Raw genomic sequence first — 19,599 nt, forward strand, 5'->3', positions numbered from 1 at the left:
AGAAATTCGAACTCTTCAAACTCAAAATTCCATTATTTACTATATTAATAGGTAATAGGTAATAGGTGTTATAGGTAATAACACAAACTTCCAAATATTCATCTTTACTATAACAGAATAAACAAGCTGTTCTCAGAGGAATATAAGGTCCCTAGAACGCTGTTGGCAGTTAGAAAGGTGGCAGGGTCCGCCACATATCAACAAAGTATAATGGCATGACATTTTGTTGTGATGTCCGTTAAGGCCTCTACTGAACACAGTGCAAAACTATCACAGAACTTCCTCGTCCGCTGGTATTTACTTCAATAAAAGTAGAGCAAAACCACATTCAGGGTTGTTGATGCTCATCGTTTCTGATGCTGTGAGCTCCTCCTTTACTTTTGCAGCAGCAACCGACAATTATAATCTCATTGACTTGTGGATATCATATTATTTATTTATCTATTTTCAAGTCTCTTTCCGCCCTCAGTTTCTGCATTATTCCCTAACAGCCGGTCGGCCCTCCAGGCTTTCAACAGGTAGGCTCCAACTCCATCTGATGGCTCTTAGTCCTATCAACTACAGTCCTCCCTTAAGTGATTTAGTTAGCTAATTAATTACCAGGTGCAGATTTATTTAAGTAAAGCTGTTAGCAGGCTGATTAAAGCCCCAACAATCAGTTTATCTAATAAACCATTTGCACACACACAAAAGTGAGCCCCAGCCAGCAGCCGCAGCAGCAGCAGCAGTTTGCCGCAGGGGCCAAACGTCGCCCTGTTGGTGGTCCACTGGAAGGCCATTGGTCGATGGGGACAGGCCATTTGCATAGACCGGGGCTTATAGACCCACAGCAAAGTCAGAGTTTGACACAGTTGTGAATCGAGCTGACACAACACGTTGCCGTGTAAACTCCTCGCCATGGGATTTTGCACTTCTGCAGGAGTTGCTGGACTGTGCGTTACGCTGCTCGCTTTACTGCACGCCGCTCGGTGCACAACCACGAGGTACGTCACCTACGAGGAGGACGCACCCGGGACGGAGATTGGGAATTTGTCCCAGGATTTAAAGATCGATCCGGCCGATGACCCCGACACCTCGTTCCGCTTCATGCAGGAAAACAACTCCTCCGTGATTGAGATGAGGGAGACCGACGGGCTGCTGAGCGTCGCGGAGCCCATCGACCGGGAGCAGCTGTGCCCCAGGTCCCCGCGCTGCTTCGTCAGCTTCGACATCGTGGCCCACTCCAAGGAGAAGTTCCAGCTCATCCACGTGGAGATCGAGGTGAGGGACATCAACGACCACTCTCCCCACTTCGCGCGCAACGAGACGAGTTTGGAGATCGTGGAGAACCTCCCGCTGGACTCCAGGTTCCCGCTGCAGATCGCCCTCGACCAGGACGTGGGGGAGAACTACATCCAGAGCTACAACATCTCCCCGTCCGCTCACTTCGCCGTGGAGGTGCGCGACCGGGAGGACGGGGTGAAGTTTGCGGAGCTGGTGCTGGTGAGGGAGCTGGACAGGGAGGTGGAGGACGCCTACACCATCGAGGTGACAGCGACCGACGGGGGGGGAAAGTCCGGCTCGATGCTGGTAAACATCAGGGTGCTGGACTTTAACGACAACAGCCCGACGTTCGAGCACAGCGCCCTGAAAGTTGAGCTGAACGAGGACTCCCCCGTGGGTCACAGGGTGCTCAGGGTGCACGCGTTTGACCCGGATGACGGCGTCAACGGCGAGGTGGTGTACGCGTTCGCGGACGGGCTCTCCCCGGACGTCGCACGCCTCTTCCACATCGACCCGTATTCCGGGGACGTGACCTTGAAGGCGCTGGTGGACTTTGAGAAAAGGAGGTCGTACGAGCTGAGCGTCAAAGCGTCGGACCTGGGCGCCAACTCCGTCCCGTCCGGCTGCAAAGTTGTGATAGACGTGGTGGACGTGAACGACAACGCGCCGGAGATCAGCATCAAGCCGATGACCTCCAGCAGCGACGGGGTCGCCTACATCACGGAGGCTGCGGCCGCGGAGAGCTTCGTGGCTCTGATCAGCACCTCGGACAGAGACTCGGGCTCCAACGGGTACGTGCGCGTCAGCCTGCTCGGGCACGAGCACTTCACCCTGCAGCAAGCCTATGGCGACTCTTTCATGATTATAACCAGCACCGCTTTAGACAGAGAGAGGATCCCTGAGTATAACCTCACAGTGGTGGCTGAAGATTTGGGAGCCCCCCCTTTTAAAACAGTCAGGCAGTACACCATCCGTGTGACGGATGAGAACGACAACCCCCCGCTCTTCAGCAAGCCCCTGTATGAAGTTTCAGTGCTGGAGAATAATATACCGGGCTCATATGTCACCACTGTTGTGGCCCGAGACCCAGATGTGGGGAAAAATGCCAAAGTTTCTTATAAAGTCATAGACTCAGAGGTGCCAGGGGGGTCTCCGGTGTCCACTTATGTCTCCGTGGATTCACTCTCAGGCTCTCTGTACACTTTGAGGTCTTTTGACTACGAGACCCTGCAGCACATCGACCTGGTGATCCAGGCTGAAGACAGAGGCTCCCCCTCCCTCTCAAGCACCTCCACCATCAGGATCAGAGTCGTGGATCAGAATGACAACTGTCCCTACTTCACCTTCCCCGTCCTGGTCAACGACTCCGCTGACATCCCCCTGCCTTTCAACGCGCCTGCTGGCTACCTGGCCCTGAGAGTCTCGGCCGAGGACGAGGACGAGGGATTGAACGCCGAGCTCTCCTATCAAATCGTGCAGGGCGACCCCATGATCTTCGCGATCAACAAAGACACGGGAGAGATCGCCGTGAAACAAAAGCTGACGGCTGAAATTGGCGACGTGCTGGAAATGAAAATCGCCGTGAGTGACAGTGGCAGGTCCCCGCTCTCCAGCAGTGCCACCGTTAGGTTTGTGATCACAGAGACGGAGCCGTCTGAGGACCAGGTCGTCATTGTGCTGCGGTCGAGCGAGGAGGGAGGCTCGGGCCTGGATGGCTCGCTAATTGTCATCATCATGCTCGGAGGGGGGTGCGCGTTGTTGCTGATTGCAATCGTGGTGGTTGTCGTCACATGCAAGCTCAGCCGCGGGGGGAGAAGCCGTGGCTCCAAGAGGGACGTGTGCCACAGCCTGTTCGACAGCGGGCCCGTGGCCATGCTGGGCTCAACAGAACCCAACATATACACCGGCCAGAGAGGCTTCTTCCACCAGAGAACCTCCTCCTTGGATGACTCCTGCCTGTACGAGGAGAGGAGCGGGGACTCTGAGGCAAAGGTGAGCCAACTTACAAGAGTGTATTCTTTTTCATCTTTGTATTTTCATATGCATACGACGTTCCCCTTGATCTCAGTGCCAGGAATGGAAACTAAAGCTCCTCCGCTGTCGTTTTTTGTTTCGCTCCCTCAGATGTTCCTGCCCTCGAAGCATTTCCAAGCAACATCTGTGTGGCAAGGCGACAAATACTGCTTGCAAGTGAGGTAAAGACAACTCAATGCTAACTCCCCCCTTTTCTTTTCCCTCCCCAGATAAGAATGTGCTTTTTTGTCACACAGTGGCGCCTCTCTGAACTCTCAGAGCGTGATTAACAGTTGGCACATGTAGTTATTTTTTCTTTTTTTGCTCGTGGCTCTTCCCATGGAATGAGGTTAGATGGGTCTGGGCGGAGACAGGCAGGCCTCGCATGACAACAGAAGGCATCAATAATCAAGCTAATGTGCATACAGTGGTGGCTCACTCTGTATCTGTTGATTGTATCCGCAGTGGCATTGGGAACACTGACCAGCTGAGCGTGAAGGACAGTGGCAAAGGGGACAGCGACTTCAACGACAGCGACTCTGATGTCAGCGGCGACGGAGGCAAGAGGAGTTTTACGACCTTCCACCCGAGGCTAAAGAGTGAGCCAACTGAACACACATATTCACCAGGGTGACACGAATGTAACGTCTGCAGCAGCAACTTCTCATCCTTATGTATTTACTCATTTTGATCTATTCTTTGCATTTCAGGTTCATCCAGCACCGCTAACAGCTTATCTTCGGACTGCCAGGCCACCTACTGTGCGGTGGCACCGCAGAGCTTCAGGGCCCCCAGAGATAATGCGTACACAATAGGCTTCTCCCCAGCGCCGGTCTTCAGCAGTCCTCATGGGTATCACCACTCCTGGAAGGATTCTGGCTACGGCACCAATCGCCCGAAATCAAGGAGCGGCATGCAGAGCTTCTCCAGGACGGGCACCCTCCCTTCTTACTTCCCCCAGCAGCAGCGTGAGGCTGCTGTTGGAGGAGCCGAGATCCACAAGCAGAGTCCCAATATTGTAACTGTGGCCACGGCATTAGAGGTCGCGACCATGTTTTAGGAAAGGATATCACACGAAATGGTGATTCCTAGATGTTTAAAGGGGCACTATGTAGTTTTGGAGAGGAAATTCAAACTCAGAATTTTAATATTTACAATTTAAATGAGTTGATGATACAAACTCGGTGATATTTATTTACTCCATAACTGAATAAACAAGCTGTTCTCAGAGGAAAATAAGATCCCAAGGACACTGTTTGAGGCTAGCAAGGTGGCAGGGGCCGCCACATATAAACAAAGTAAAACAGTATGAAACTGTGTCATCCTTTAAGGTCACAGTGTTTGTTCAGTCAGGAAACCAAAAAGAGTTTGTTTGTTTACTCAGTCAATTGTTTCTTCCCCAAAACTACATAGTGCACCTTTAAGAGGTGTACATATTTTTTTTAGTTGAAAGAAATTATTATAAAAGCACTGTATATAATGTTTATTCATGTTCCGCTGCACTCTAAATGTATTCAGTGACGCACACTGCTGTTTCCCTTCCAATAAATGTGTGATCAAAAATAACAAAAACTGTCATTCATTCCGCAAATTCTTCTCAAATGTGACAACGGGGTCGAACACAGGGAGATCAGAAAAAAAAATACATAAATTCTACTGAGAGACGTTGTGTTTTGAATATGGAACATTATTCCCATCCTGGCTCGAACTCCGGTCTGATTTGTAAACATGTAGAACTCTTCCCCCAGTTTGAATCTACATGATCAAGACTCCAGTCAGCGATGATCAGATGTAAAAATCTCAAGCTGCTGCATTACCTGGGAGGCTGGCTTTGAAGACTCGCGGATGCTCCGTTGAGCTTCTTGCATGCAAATGAGCGAGCGGAGAGCCGGGTGCTCAAGTGAGGGAAAAATACAAAAGTATAAAAACCATTATTCCCACAAAATCGTGGCGGGTTGCTGTCACACCTGCTCCAACTCCCCTAAATAATTTACATCACTGTAAGCACATAGTACATTACAGCGTGCATTTGGGTTGCCTGACAAAATCCCTGACTGTCATTTTTGCAAGTGTTAGCCTCAAACACGACTGCCAAGAGAGAAAAAAAAAAATGGGACAAAGCATACAGGGGATGGAATAACCTCATGTGACTCCTCCTGTGAACGCTCTGACATTTATGAGGCACGTGCACGCCTCACATTTTCCAAACTGGTCACTATTATTAAGTTTAATGCAGCCATGAATATGTAGGGCGAGGGCAAGCTGTCTCTGGTCCCGGATGATTTATTGATGAGACATTGATGAGTTTAAAAACCATAACAAAAGCTGACACACGTCAACCCTGAACACTGGTTATTAGCTGTTGAGCTCTTTTATGCGTAGCATACCAATTGTACAAGATTTGCATTGTTTTTCTTGGTTACATCTGTCAGAATAGAGCAGTGACAGGATTGTATGGACACACAAAAAGAAATCCCAGGAATCCTGAATTATGCAAGATGAAATTAATCAAACGCGTCCCTCAATCGAGGGGACAGTGTCCAAGGGGAAGCGCGTGTGTTTTTCATCAACAACCCAGAATGTACAGCCCTCCTTTTAACATCGCTTTTCATCAACATTTTTTTTTTTTTTTAAATCTGATCATTTAGTTGAAAGCAAACTGAAAAAAAAACATACGTTTTAAAACAATGTTTGACACCTGCTGATTTTCATCTGCTCGCGCACGAGTTTGTCACAGTATTCTGTCCTCATTATTTTTGAGGTCACTTTAAATGAGCCAGTGATGTATGAAAGCAAATGAGACAAGAGTAAAGGGCTGTTACAAAGTATATAATAGCCATCTGAGGGCTGGTCCTGAGGAGAAAATAAATAGTTTCCAAAACTGCTGCCAAGGAAGGGCTATCAGTAGGAGCTGATGGCAGACTGGACCTTTTTTTTTTTTCCATCTCTCTCTCTCCCTGTCTCTCTGTCTCTCTGTCCCTCTCTCTGTTTCTCTCTCTCTCTCTCTCTCTTCTGTTCATCTGCAGGAAAAAAGAGGGCTAAGAGCAGCACTCATTTGCATAAGCATAAATACCTGCTTTTCTGCTTTTTGATGGCTGTGATAAAAGCTGGAATAGAGTGGATTAGATGCCTTTTTACATAACTGTGGAGCACTAAAAAGAGTTCTCACACATTACCACAATATGCCTCATTAACGGAGAACATTGTTAAAAAACAAACAAACAAAAAAACAGATTCCTCATTGAAGGTGTCCTGATCACCTTTCATTTAATGCTGCCAGTCTGCAAAGTCACCGCACTTTGGAAATTGCAAAGTTAATAACTTTATTGTCTCGTGCGGCGTCCGCCGAGGATTCAAGGCCACGCGGCACAAAAAGGCAAGCAATAAGAAAGAAGGTCATATTTGTGCCCCCAGTGATGTGCACTGGTCTGACAGATAGCCAATTGCACAGAGAGGGAAAATGCATTTATCAATCAATACAATATGATTCCCTTCATCATTGCTTTATATGCTCCTTGTAGGTCAAATAGTTGTGCATTGACCTGACAATTTGTGCCACAAGCTATATCCATCCGCGCAGTTTTGGAAAAAAAAATAAATGTGTGTCTGTTTGAAAAGCCATCGCTGGCGGACGCTGTGTTCGTTCTCATCCAAATGGACTTCACATTAATGTCCTGCAGCAGCTCCCGCAGCACATTTGAAATCTCCCCAGGTAATAGAAAATGAGTGTTTTAGAGCCGGTTTTTCAGCTCATCAGTAGTCCACCGACAAATGTGTCAGATATGCGCACGTCATCCCTAGCCTCTGCACCTGTTAGGTTTATTTTTGACGAATGGCGAGCTGTATGACTGTGATTATGCTGTTACGGCCCCTTAGCATCTCATCTTAAAGACACAAGTGTACCGCAGCGTGTGAAGACGGAGCCTCTCTGAATCGATGTCATTTGGTGCTTGAGGCCCGTCCCGCACTGCAATGTTTTGTAGCGCTCGCACCTCATCTTCATCTTTGTCTCAACTGCCAAGTGCGGGTATTGACTTTTGGATGCTTTGAATTGTGGGGCTGGTGTGTGAAAAAAACAACACCATTTGTTTTCCGCCTGACAGTTCGTCTCCGAGGAGAAGTTTTGTCTGCGTTTCGCTTACCATTAAGATGTTGTCTGCTTCATTTACAATAGGTTATATCAAACCGAGTTCACTCCCACATCATCAGCGTCTGACATTTTGGGGAAAGTTAAAAACATTAAACAAAAGGCAAAAGCAGTCATTTCTGCTATATAATGGGATGTTATCACTTGGTCTTTGTCATCACTCTGTAATTACTGTCGAAACCTACAGCACGTCGAGATAAAACCTATCCACAGCCTGGAAGGACTCGAACTTCAGTCTTTTGTCACCTCTACACAGGCACGCATTGTGAAATGAAGCTTAGATTTTCAGCATTGTTTGATCGCTGAGAGGCAGAGAACTTGCTTTAATTAAACGTTCTCCAGTCCGAGTCATTTCACCTTCTTTTTATTAAGAGCAAGGCAGAGGCGACAGACATATAGAGAACAATACGTTTATAGATTTTTCTGAAAACATACCCGCAACCCACCCATCTACGGAGGACCAAGACTGCCAAATACAGCTTCTACTACTACTACTACTACTACTACTATTACTACTACTACTACTACTACTAATAATAATAATAATAATAATAATAATAATAATAATAATAACTGACTCAATATTTAAATTAATATGTAATTAAAAACACTTAGGAATAATATTGACATAAATGTGGACACTAATCAATTTGTAAAATGTTATACAAGTTGATATTAATGTTTCATTTGCTATTTATTTGATTTCCCATTCAAAGGTGCTATATGTAAGAACTGGCCACCTGTCAAATTCATAATCAAAACAAACAGGGGGAAGCATCTCACCAGAGTAACGGCTAACTGCTGCTTACCGTAGTCGCCCTTAGCTCAGTTAGCCATGCAGCTGGGGCCAGAGTCTTGGACTGGCTCTTAGACTGGGACGGACCAGGGCTAGCTGGTTAGCATGCTAGCTTCAGTGGATACCTCTGCAACACAACACATAGACATACTGTCAAACAATTATTTCTTCACATTCTGATGATAGTTTTAGTTGATCTCTTACAATGTTTTACACTCAAAATTATTTTATATTGCCCCTTTAATTAATCAATTAATTATTTTTTATAATATAATGCGGTTAACTTTTCAAAGTAGTTGATCCACATTAGAGTGCATATATCAGCTTTTGCTCTCACAGACTGGCGGCCATCAGAATCAGTCTCAGACTCTCCAGAAAGTAAAACACGCACTAAATGTATTTTTAATATAAATGTAGCTGAATTCAGTGGTATTTCTATTTCTTTATCATTCAGTTTTTATTTCAGCAGTTTTGGTCCTCCATACAATTCTCAGGTGTCAGGTGCCACTGAACTGAAGAAAAATGAAAAACAAAGACCATTAAACTAGCGATGATATATAAAAAGTAACAACAAGCATAAACATAAGCAATTAAACAAAAAGGAGGCAGAGTTAGGGTCTGGTTGAGGTTTTCGGAGAGGGTAAATGAATGTTTATGTTAGGCTGAGTGTTGTTGCAGGTCATCAATCAAGCGTACACACTCGCGAGCTATCAGGGAGGTTTGTTTTAGGTCGCTGAGATAAAACACAAAAGGGTTGCATGGATCCCCTAAGTGTGTATTTGATCTTTTCAAGCCTTAAATAGAGCATGAGATAACTCATCCATAGGGAGACGCTCAGGGGATTGAGACAGTGCAACAGAATTCTCCAATGGACTGTAGGGTTGTGAATGCCAATGCTAATGCTAATTTCTTTATGCATACTATTAATCTGTTGGTTGTGTAGTGCTAAACTGTAAATGTTTGTGAACAGATCAGTTGCAATTTTACAATAACCACTTGCTTAATACATGTTAATACATGAAGCATTTCACTGTTTGTTAAAAGTCAGATAACAATAAACTAAAGTTAAATTAACTATAAATGTATTATCCATTATTAATGTTGATTATCATAAAGTGGACAGAGGAATAGTTCCAAATTATGGAAAATACAGGAAGCTCATTTGTTTTCTTGCCAAGAGCTGGATGAGTGGGTCGATACCAGTCTCATATTTGTCCATTCAATATGAAGCTGCAGCCAACAGTAGGTTAGCTTAGCTTAGCATAGAGACTCGGAGAGAGGAGGGAAAAGAGCACGCCTGGCTCTGTAGGTCACAGGGGTTGCCAAGCAAACAGCTGAGACTTCAGTACGTCACTACACATCACCCTCAGAGAATTGTTGTTTTTACACTTTGTGTTTTTTTAATTTAATTAGGCAAACAGGATACAGTGTGTCATTAAGTGAGCTCTCGAGGTGCTGGTTGGTGATTTTTTAATTAATTTTTTTTGCTACCTTTGAACAGAGCCAGACTAGCTGTTTCCCCCTGCTTCCAATCTCTATGCTAAATTTAGCTAACCGGCTGCTGGCTGTAACATTACTGAAGGACAGACATGAGAGTGGTTTTGATCTTATCATCTAACTCTTGGCAAGACGGCAAATAAGTCCAATTCCCCAAATGTCGAATTATTCCTTTAACCTCCAATCCACCTATCAAGGACACCCTTTACTCTGTTTTGGTGCGCACTCAAATCGCTCGATAAATATTGATTCTTTATATTCAGATCTGATCTGAAAACACTTTTTATGTCTTTGCCAAATAATTTCATACACTTGTGCTGTTGATAATACAAAGCTGTTCAAATGGAAGTTCAGGTCGGTGGTGCTGGATCACAGACATCATTGCTATCAGACATGTCAGAGCATCAGTCTGTGGTCACAGGATGCTGCCCTCAGCTACACTGCTGCTCCTCCTGCATCTTTACACTCACGTTTAAATTAATTCAAGGTGTTTTATATGTATTATTTTATCCTTACAGCAGCTCCCATTCTCACACATGAATTTTGGTATGCTAAAGACAGACTGCTTTATATCATCTATGAGACTCACAGTGTGAGGATACATTTGTAGTCATTGCCAAAGCTAGATTAGAGTAAACGTAAAGTGAGGAAGAGTTTGGTAAATTGCAATAACTTTTCTAATTCAGTCAGAAACATTCAGAAAATACGTGCCACGGAGAATATGGATGGACAAATTAACTGCTCACTTTATCTTTATGGAAGCTTTTTCTTTCAGCTGTAATTTTTTATTTTTTATTTTAAACAGAAATGTGGAGACAAGTGTCATTCGGGTCTTTTGTCATGACTGTGAATGTTTGGTACCAGAATACAACCCAATGTGAATCATAATCAAACACAATATTGTATTTATGTTACATTAAAGGGGCAATATGTATGATTTTAGGTCAAAACGTTAAAATTAATAAATTAACGCCTATGTACTGTGTTGCAGAGATAACTACTGAAATTAACATGCTAACCAGTTAGCCCAGGCCCTTCCCGATATAAAGCCCCTGTGTTACCAGCGTGAACACTAACAATACCCTGGTCCTACACTCCCAGTCTGGACTGCTATCTGCATGGTTAACTGAGCTAAATAGCTGATGGCAGCTTTAGTTAGCAGCAGCAGTTAGCAGTTACTTGGGTGATACACCGCCCCCTATTTGCCTGGAGTATAATTTTTGACAGGTGGCCAATTCTAAAATATTGCACCTGTAACTATTCTTAGAACTTAGAGTAGACCACCGCCAAACTCTTGGCAGCCACAAACAAACATTTAAAAATAAAAAATAAAATGTAAGACACATTAAACACAAACAATTCTGTTTCTGCATCTCCTCTCTGGAATCCAACAATATTTGCCCTGTGGGTTTCAACGCAGCCGTTCGATTTGATTGAGTCCATATATTTCCTGCTTTAATGTGATGTGCTAGATTTTTCTTGTGTCTCAAAAGTCCGACACAGATAACGACCAAGAGGGAGAAGAACACTAACGTCACTTCATCATAAAAAAAAAAAAAAAAAAAAAAGATGTTGTAAGATATGATGCAGAGTCTTCTGGCCATTACAGCTGCCTCATCAATCATTACTGTTTTTACAGCATTATTGTAGAAATTCCCCACATTTGTAATGATCAAAAACAGACCCAAACAACTAAAAAATGGCAGGAATCTGCTCATTATTTTGACTCAATTCTCCAGGTGATCTTAGTGAAAGCTGAGCAACAGTAGATCACAGCGTCGGCCCTAAAAGCTACGAGCTTTCACTGTGTGTTGTTTCTGTGCAGAACAAACATGTGAACTAAAGATAACTAAATAACATTCCTCCCTCATTAATCACTGCTGTATTTGACCTATAGCACTGCTGCACAACATTATTAATGTCTGTCTGTTCTATTTTAGGTCTTTATACCACTAGGGGGAAACATCATGCTATGCAACCTCCAAACATTACTGGACACCACATCATTTACATGTGTGGACCACTGTTTCATATACAGACACCTGGTTAAAATGGAATGGGAATATGGTATTTAAAAAAAAAACAAAAAAACAACAACAACAACAAAATAACATATGTAATTAAACACCACTGTTCTATTCTCCGACAGACCTCAAACTGTTTTTTTTTCTCTGCTGAGGCAGTGAAGTGTAATTCAGAGCTCTTGCTATGCTATCAAAAAACCTCAGTCAGTGTGTCAGTGCCATTTCTTTCATTGTATGTCTGCTGCTTTCAATGTCAGGTTCAGCAGCATTGTCCTGTCTGAGGACTACCAGTGATTTTAATTTGTTCAGTTGGAGGTGGCATCAGCTGGAGGGTTAAGGACATGTTGCATTCAAGTCTGGTGAGCAAACAAAGGACGAGTGCGCTCTGAGAGGGGCTTCGGCAATCAGAGCATTGAGTGCTCATTTTCAGCTGAAGCACATCTGTGAGCCATTCAGTGCCACGAATCCCATATTCTGATCTTTGATCTTTTATAAAAACCAAGAACATAAACCCACACACGCAGGATGAAAACAACTCGACGCTTGCGTTTTTTTTTTTGTTTTTTTTTTTTTGCCTTCCGTGTAAATCACATTCAGGATTCCATAGAAACACTGGAGATAACCAATTCACATCAACACTGCTCAAGACGCGGGATTAGCTCTTATTATGCATCTTTATAAATAACAACTATTATTGTGCGCATGGGCGAACAGAGCGCTCAGAATGTTACCTCAGTGACAGAGAGGGGGAACAAAAGACAACAACGGTCATAAACACCTCTCCCTTTAAAGCCTCTTTTGTTGTATGGTGTCTATATAAACCCATTCAGCGAGCAGGGAGTTTCATCTCATCAGGAATATTAATTCCATTCATCGTTGCATTAATGCAGGCGGGGAGCGGAGTGCTGCTCTGCCACCTCAGTAGCACATGGGTTGACCCCTGTCTTAAACAGTAATGGCAGCGCCTGCAGTTCTCTATCTGCGGCATGTGTCAGCTCACACGTAGAGCTTTGGTTTCCCAAGCTGATGATGATAAATCTGTGCCAGTTGTTCACCAGTTGATTGTGGTTCGCTGCTGAGCCGGGGAAAGTGTCTCATTGTGTCAGTGTGGGCCGTCATGGAGACAGCTGCCAAAGGAAACACAGCCTTTATGCTTGTTTCTGCTATATGAAAGGGAAAATTAGGGAGAAGGAGAGGAAGGGAAACGGAGGCAGGGAGAGAGAAAGAAAGAGAGAGGGAGATGGAGAGAGGGAGCACAGAATAATATGTTGCATCAATCAGTCTAAATGACTTGCTTATGTAATTAGCTAACAATGTTTTGTTTCTCCGCTTCCCTGAAGTTATTAGTGGCTCACAGTTAACCTTGAAGTAATTGGAAAGGCTCTGTTGATGTTCCTCTATCTGTACGGGACTGACAGTTTATTTTTCTTCTGTGGATGGCTTCCCTCCTCTTTCATGTTGCTACAGTATTTATGAATTAGTTTCCTGTCACTTTACAGTACAGCCTAATACTAATTGGTGGTGAGATATATTGGTTATTCACAACCCACTAGGTGGCACGCTGCCTTCCTTCCTTCCTCGACATTTACATGACTGAGAGTTGTCAAAACTAATAACATGGTGTTGCTCTGGTAATGCCGCCGCACAAATTACACCTTCCCTTGAAAACAGCATAATCTCTAACATAAATTTTAAACAGTAACTCCGCAGCCACCGCTCCTCCAACTAGGCCCTGACATTTTAATTTGATGCTTCATCTGCAATTAGACATGCACTGCATGGCCATTGGCTTATTTTTATTTAGTGAGAATCAAACATTCACTTTGGACTCCTCTTAATTTAAAAGGAGAGACTGAGGCGGAGTAGGTGCAGGGGTGTTAACCCTCAGTTCTTATTAAGAATTAATAAGCTGGACAGTGTTTCACTGAAAAATGAATTTAGCTGTCATGGTTTTGATGACTATACCATGACCATAGGAGGCAATCACCAGGCGGCTGGGTCTGTTGTCAGTGGAGAGTCTGAGCCCTGCATGTTAGAAAGAGTCTGCTCCTCCTTGTTTGAATTTGTGAAAAGAAAAACACGCAAAGACCAAAAAAAAAAGCAATCTGTTAGGGAACATCTTGGGATGTTTGCGTAGTCGATGCTTTGCTCCGTTTTGTTCCATTTCTATTGCACACAGTGGACGAAAAAAAGAAAAAATGTTATGTCCTTTTTAATTTTCTGATAGTCCCTTGCCTCAGTCGGCCACTTTGCCGGATAGATATCTGCCCGAGAAGTTAATTTAAATGACTTTTTGAGGATGGTGATTGATCCATTGCATACTAAATAACTTTCCCCTGCCTGAGATAAAGTGCCACTGCAGGAAGAATAAGGGAATGTCATGAGCTCTTCTAAATCACACTGCTATTGTGACTATCTGCTATCATTGTTTCCATCTAATTATGTAAGCGCCATTCGTAGGGTGGCTCTCACCTTCCAGTAATCCTGCACAGAAATCCAGTCATTGTCAAGATTAAAAAGCTTATATTACATTTATTTTTGAATCTTTAGTGCTTTTCAAGGCATTTTTCAAGGGCTTCTGACTCGACTAATATTCAAAAATATATCAAAACAAAAAAACAAAACAAAAAAATGCTTTGTTTATTGTTTTCTTTGGGATTGTCAAGGATCGTGGAGGCTGCAGCAGGTTTTCTTTTGTTTACCCTGGAAGATCACCGCCTGGGTCATACTAGAGATGTTTACTCCTCCTGTCAAAGGATAAGTTGTAAATTTTAGCTCACAGGAAATGAAAGCTGTAGTGGCGTACAGAGTACAGACACCAAAGTAATGTCACCTTGAGTGAGCGTCTCTCTTGTCTGGACTGGCAGGTGATATCAGAGGATAAACTCCGTTTTGACCTTGTGCTCACTCATCACAACAAAAACACAAGAGAAGAACAGCAGCAAGAAAAAAAAAAAGAAGACGAAAAAAAAAGGCACCCGTCACATTTCAAATTTTATTGCCTCAGTCAGCTGATATCACCCGGCACGTCTGCAGATAACTGCACTTCATTCTGTCTGGGGCGATGGATGGCTAGGTTTGATGTTAACGCAGTTATTAAAAATGCAAAAAAAAAAAAAAAAACAAAACAAGAAAAAAAAACAACAAAACATATCTTCATTAACATTCAGTACCATGGAGGTATGATTGATTCCATCATCAGCCGAGTCATTTTCGTGGCCGGCATAGGAACATCAAACACCATGACCTCCATTATTTCCCCTTTGAAATTGCATTCACTTTATTCGCCTCTGCGGCTCTCCAATACCTTGAATCATTTCTCCTGGGAGGTGTTTTTTTTCTAACCTGCTGCTTCTCTGCCAGTCCTAAGAGCGGTGTTACCAGCAATTCTCTCACACTGTATGTGGGACACTTGAGCTAAGAGTGAGACGAGACATCTGGCACAAACCTCGGTGAGACTGCGCACTGGATCCAGCTCAGTGAAAATTTAGACGGAGGGCCCCAGAAATAAAGTGGCACACATGTTATATTTATCTTGATAATATATGGATCTTCTGTGGCGCAAATCAAACTCACACTTCGATACGGAGCAGCAGACTTAAAAATAGATTTAAGCGCTTATAGGTTTTTGTTCGTTTTTTTCTGAATTTGTGTACTCCCATAATCCCATTAAATGAATACGCAGGCTTTATAGTCTACTTACGATTCATACGAAGATAGTTCAATATTTTGAGAAATGCCCCCTCTTTCGGAGCGTTAGATGAGAATATTGACAATTCTCTAATTCTGTACTTAAAGGGTGGAGCTGAAGCTGGGGGAAAAGTAAAGACTTGGGAAAACAGGTATACCTAAATCTGTAAAAAAAAAAACAACAACAAAAAGCTCTGTGTGTCATGATTCTTTAGCCCAAAATGCAATCATGACTGTAAAAGTAACAATTGGCTACCTGGAGTCTTGTCATCACGTGAGGCCACCAGGGAATAAGTGAGGATGCTGCACACAAGTGCCGGGTGAACGGATAAACAAAGGGAGGTGCTATTAGCACTGAGGTGTTGGGAGCCAACAGTGCTATTTGCAACCCCCACTTCCTTAGTAACATTACTGGCTGATAGTGTTACAGATACGATAGGGAGTGCATAACTTAATTCTCATATAAGCCTAGAAGTGGAACTCAGTGGATGTAATCAAACAGAAGCCTTAACAAGGAAGAGGTGGGAAGCTAAGTTTAGCTCATGACACTGTCAAACACGTTCAGTTCACCCTCAAAATGGCAGAAAAGCCTTCAGTGCCGTTGTCTTCCTCTTCATTCAATGAAATATACTCTCCAGTTCTGATATAACTGATGCTATAAACCAAAGTAACACAGTGGCCATTGTCCACTGATGTCACTTGCACAATGATGGGAAGCTAAAATGCTGGGATGATGTTGCACTGCTGTTCTCCAGGCTGCAAGTTGTATAAACAGCAACTGAAAAGCAAATGGAAGGTGAAAATCTGCAGGGACTTCGGGCCATATTTCTTAGTAAAACTGCATATTTATGTCAGTGTTCAACCAGTTAAACTAGTTAACATTTGCGTTTGATAACTAGTTTAAATAAATGCGTTAAATCAAATGTGCATTGATATTTGAGAATACCACTATCAAATGGTAATTTAGCTAGGAAGTTATTAAATGCTAACATTAGCTGTTTTGTCTAATGGTTTGTCAAATATATGTTGTTTTCTTTACCTTGAAATATAACCAGATGTCCTTCTGTATTTTCACTATGTATTGTCTTTTTAGTTGTTGAGGAATCAGGAACTGGTGACATGATAAACATATGTCAGATATGACTGCAACCTAGAACACAGCAGTGCAACATTTTTGCTTCAGAGATATGAATGTGGATTTGGTCTATAGAAGCACTGACACTAACCACTTGAGGAGCCGCCATGTTATTCTCTAAACGAACAATTGTTCCTCTCAGTGGATGTCATATCTAAACCACCTGTAGCTTCCTGTAACTCATCACAGGATATTGATTGGTCCAAACAGCTTTCATTCGGATACAAGCACATAGCTTGAAGACTGGGAAGTGGTGAGGTCACATTATCGCAGAAATCCAGCTGCCTTACCAGGTAAAACCAAACTGCGACAGAAAACAAAACAAGTAAGACTTCTGCCAAGTCTTGGTATAATAAATCAAGTAAGTCTAAGAATAAGAAGTGAACTTCTTGGCAGGACACAACCTCAGGTCTCTTGTGTGAATCCTGTAAATGAGACAACCTGCTTCTCGTTGTGCCCGGTCTGTATGCAAAGCTATTCACTCAACCGAGGCTCCAAACTTAATGCCAAGACATGAAGGTCATACAATATAATCTTCTACCTCCTGCAACAAAAGCAAATAAAAATGATTTCCCAAAATGTCAAACTTCTTTAAAATATTACACAACAAAAAAGTAGGATGACTCAGAAAATGTCCAAGCAACAGTCCATAGCGAATGGGTCTGTGACTGGATGCCTTCTTTGAAATTCAAATGCTACATTTAACAGCATATTTATGGTTTGCTATTTTTTGAGGATGTTTCAATGGCTCTTGTGAAGCCCCTCAAAATATCAGCTCTAGGCCCATTTTGCAGAGCTTTCAGCTGCACCTGTTGTCTTCTTCCAACAAAGCTGTTATTTACACTGGGGACATGCCTATTTTTTTCCAATCACTTTTTTAAGGTGCAAATTGTAATATGTACATTTCTCATTCCATGTACTAAAATTGTGAACAGAATGTAAAAAACAAGAGTTTTGAAAGTTTAGTATATCAGGGCCATCTACGTATTGTGCTGCGGAGATTTCCACTGAAATTAGCATGCGAACTGGCTCACCCGTGGCCAGCCCTGTTTTCCATAATACCACTCCAAGCCAACACTTTGGGTCGCTAGCTGCATGTCGAACTGTGCTAACAATAACTAGCTGTGGTTACAGTTAGCAGCAGTTGGCCCTTACTGGTGATATGCTACCTCATTAAAAATGTTCTGAAAACTAGCTCGTACCAAGAAACGTTAACCTACAAATGAAAACGGCAGACTGGCATGCACTGATGTTTTCTGCAGTAGGTGTTAAATTGGCATTGTTCTACCAAAATGGAGTTGAAGTTTTGGATCTCATGCATATGGATGACTCTTACCTTTGTAACAATTGACAACTCTGTAGTAGCCTTGGCTGTGGCTTTACTGTTATGCAATTTTTTATTTTTTATTTTTCCCCACCATAGGAGGAGTTTGACATTTGCGCTGGGGTGGGCGGCGAACAGTTTTTAAACTGATGTGAGCACACAGTCCACAAAATTAATGGATGAATTAGTGGATTCAGTAAAAGAAGACTGCAGTGCTAGGCATGCCATAAAGCCAGACAACAGGGCACACTATTAGTCTTTAATTTTTTTTAATCTTTTTTTTTTTTTTCACCACTTACATAGAGTTTCTGTCTTTCACTTATCACACAATTCAAAATTCATATATCAATCTGTTTGGGCCTATGTAATACCGTTAGGCCTTTGTTTTCCATGTACCCTTCTAAACCACTGAGTGTAGGCGTACACATGTTGTTGAAATAAATTGTGTGTACTCACTCACTCACTCACTCACTCATTCACTCACTCATAGATAACTGCTCATTGTGTAACAGAAAGGTAGTTAGCTGAATCACTGCCTGCAAAACAGAGAGAGCTCGCATTGCAACGGGCTGTGTCCCATTACAAATGACATAAAAAATATATATATTAGGTTTAATACATTTTTTAAAATTCTGCTTTTTTTTTTTTTTTTTTTTACAATAAATGTATATTTTATTGGAGCTATGTAAACAAGAAATGTTATTATAAGACACGATGTAGTTACTTTTTCAGCCACTGGGCATTGCCACCCCTGCCTTAAGCTAACTCAGCCCCTGGTCCCCACCGCTTGTCTTCCAGTAACCTTTGACCCCTTACCAGTCAATGCTGTGACCACTTTTGATCTGGCACCGCTGATGTCTGTTTCTGGTCTCCATTTCATCAGCGCGGTGCCAACCCCCGGCTGTCTGACGCGGTGTCGTACACTCCACTTCCTCACTCCAGGGGGGTGTCTTTAGGGTGTACCAGCGCAGATCTTAAGGTGTCGAATGATTTGCGGTAAGTGCTGACTCACTGAGTCTTGTGGCTGGATGTTCTGACAAGCACAATGGGCTTGTCTGACATAAACTGAGCTGCCAACTCCCGCTGAAAGTCTGAATCAAATCTCAGATTTAAGAATATTACATGATGCTCATATGCTGATCAAAGACTCCTTCAGTAATTGTGCGTGCACTTTTAAGCCTGTTTTGAAATGTGAGCTGCAAATTGTTGGAGGAGCCCCCCGAGCTACACGGTAGGCTGTAGATTACTGAAGTCTAACGAGTTGGGACATGAGGTCATTACGGGGATGAATAATCAATGTATTTCTGTGAGGATGATTCTTCCTGACAACTGCAATACTGTAGTCTTTCCAGCTCAGGCTATTTGCAATTACCTGACTAATTTGTTATACAAATCCACATTCCTTAATAAAAACTTGCTTGATTAAATGGTAAGTAGTATGGATCGGCTAAGATATTCACAATGCATGCGTTTGGTCACTGTTGCAATATCTTGCGCACATCTCAGTAACAACTTGACACGAGACTTATAGATATACATATCTGACTGTAAGTGATTGTATTTTAGTTTAGTGTTAACTGTTTTTTGACTCGAAAATGTCAAATACTGAAACGTGTTAAACCTCCTGACACTTCTGCTCATTTAAGTTGCCTGCTGGTAAACGTCACTGTATATTCAGAGGCAGCCTTTCATTCACTGTCGGTGCATAAA

At 42.9% G+C, this 19,599-nt stretch overlaps 1 protein-coding gene across 1 annotated transcript; it reads left to right on the forward strand.

The window, feature by feature from the left end:
- Positions 1 to 378: 378 nt before the first annotated feature.
- On the forward strand, positions 379 to 4,600 carry pcdh8 (protocadherin 8). The gene is made up of 4 exons (XM_037109864.1): positions 379 to 3,255; positions 3,388 to 3,458; positions 3,742 to 3,875; positions 3,987 to 4,600. The coding sequence occupies exons 1-4, from the start codon at positions 898 to 900 to the stop codon at positions 4,334 to 4,336; spliced, it is 2,913 nt and encodes a 970-aa protein (XP_036965759.1). The 5' UTR covers positions 379 to 897; the 3' UTR covers positions 4,337 to 4,600.
- The last annotated feature ends 14,999 nt before the right edge of the window (positions 4,601 to 19,599 follow it).

Source organism: Acanthopagrus latus, chromosome 9 (genome assembly GCF_904848185.1).
Source record: "Acanthopagrus latus isolate v.2019 chromosome 9, fAcaLat1.1, whole genome shotgun sequence".
NCBI lineage: Eukaryota > Metazoa > Chordata > Actinopteri > Spariformes > Sparidae > Acanthopagrus > Acanthopagrus latus.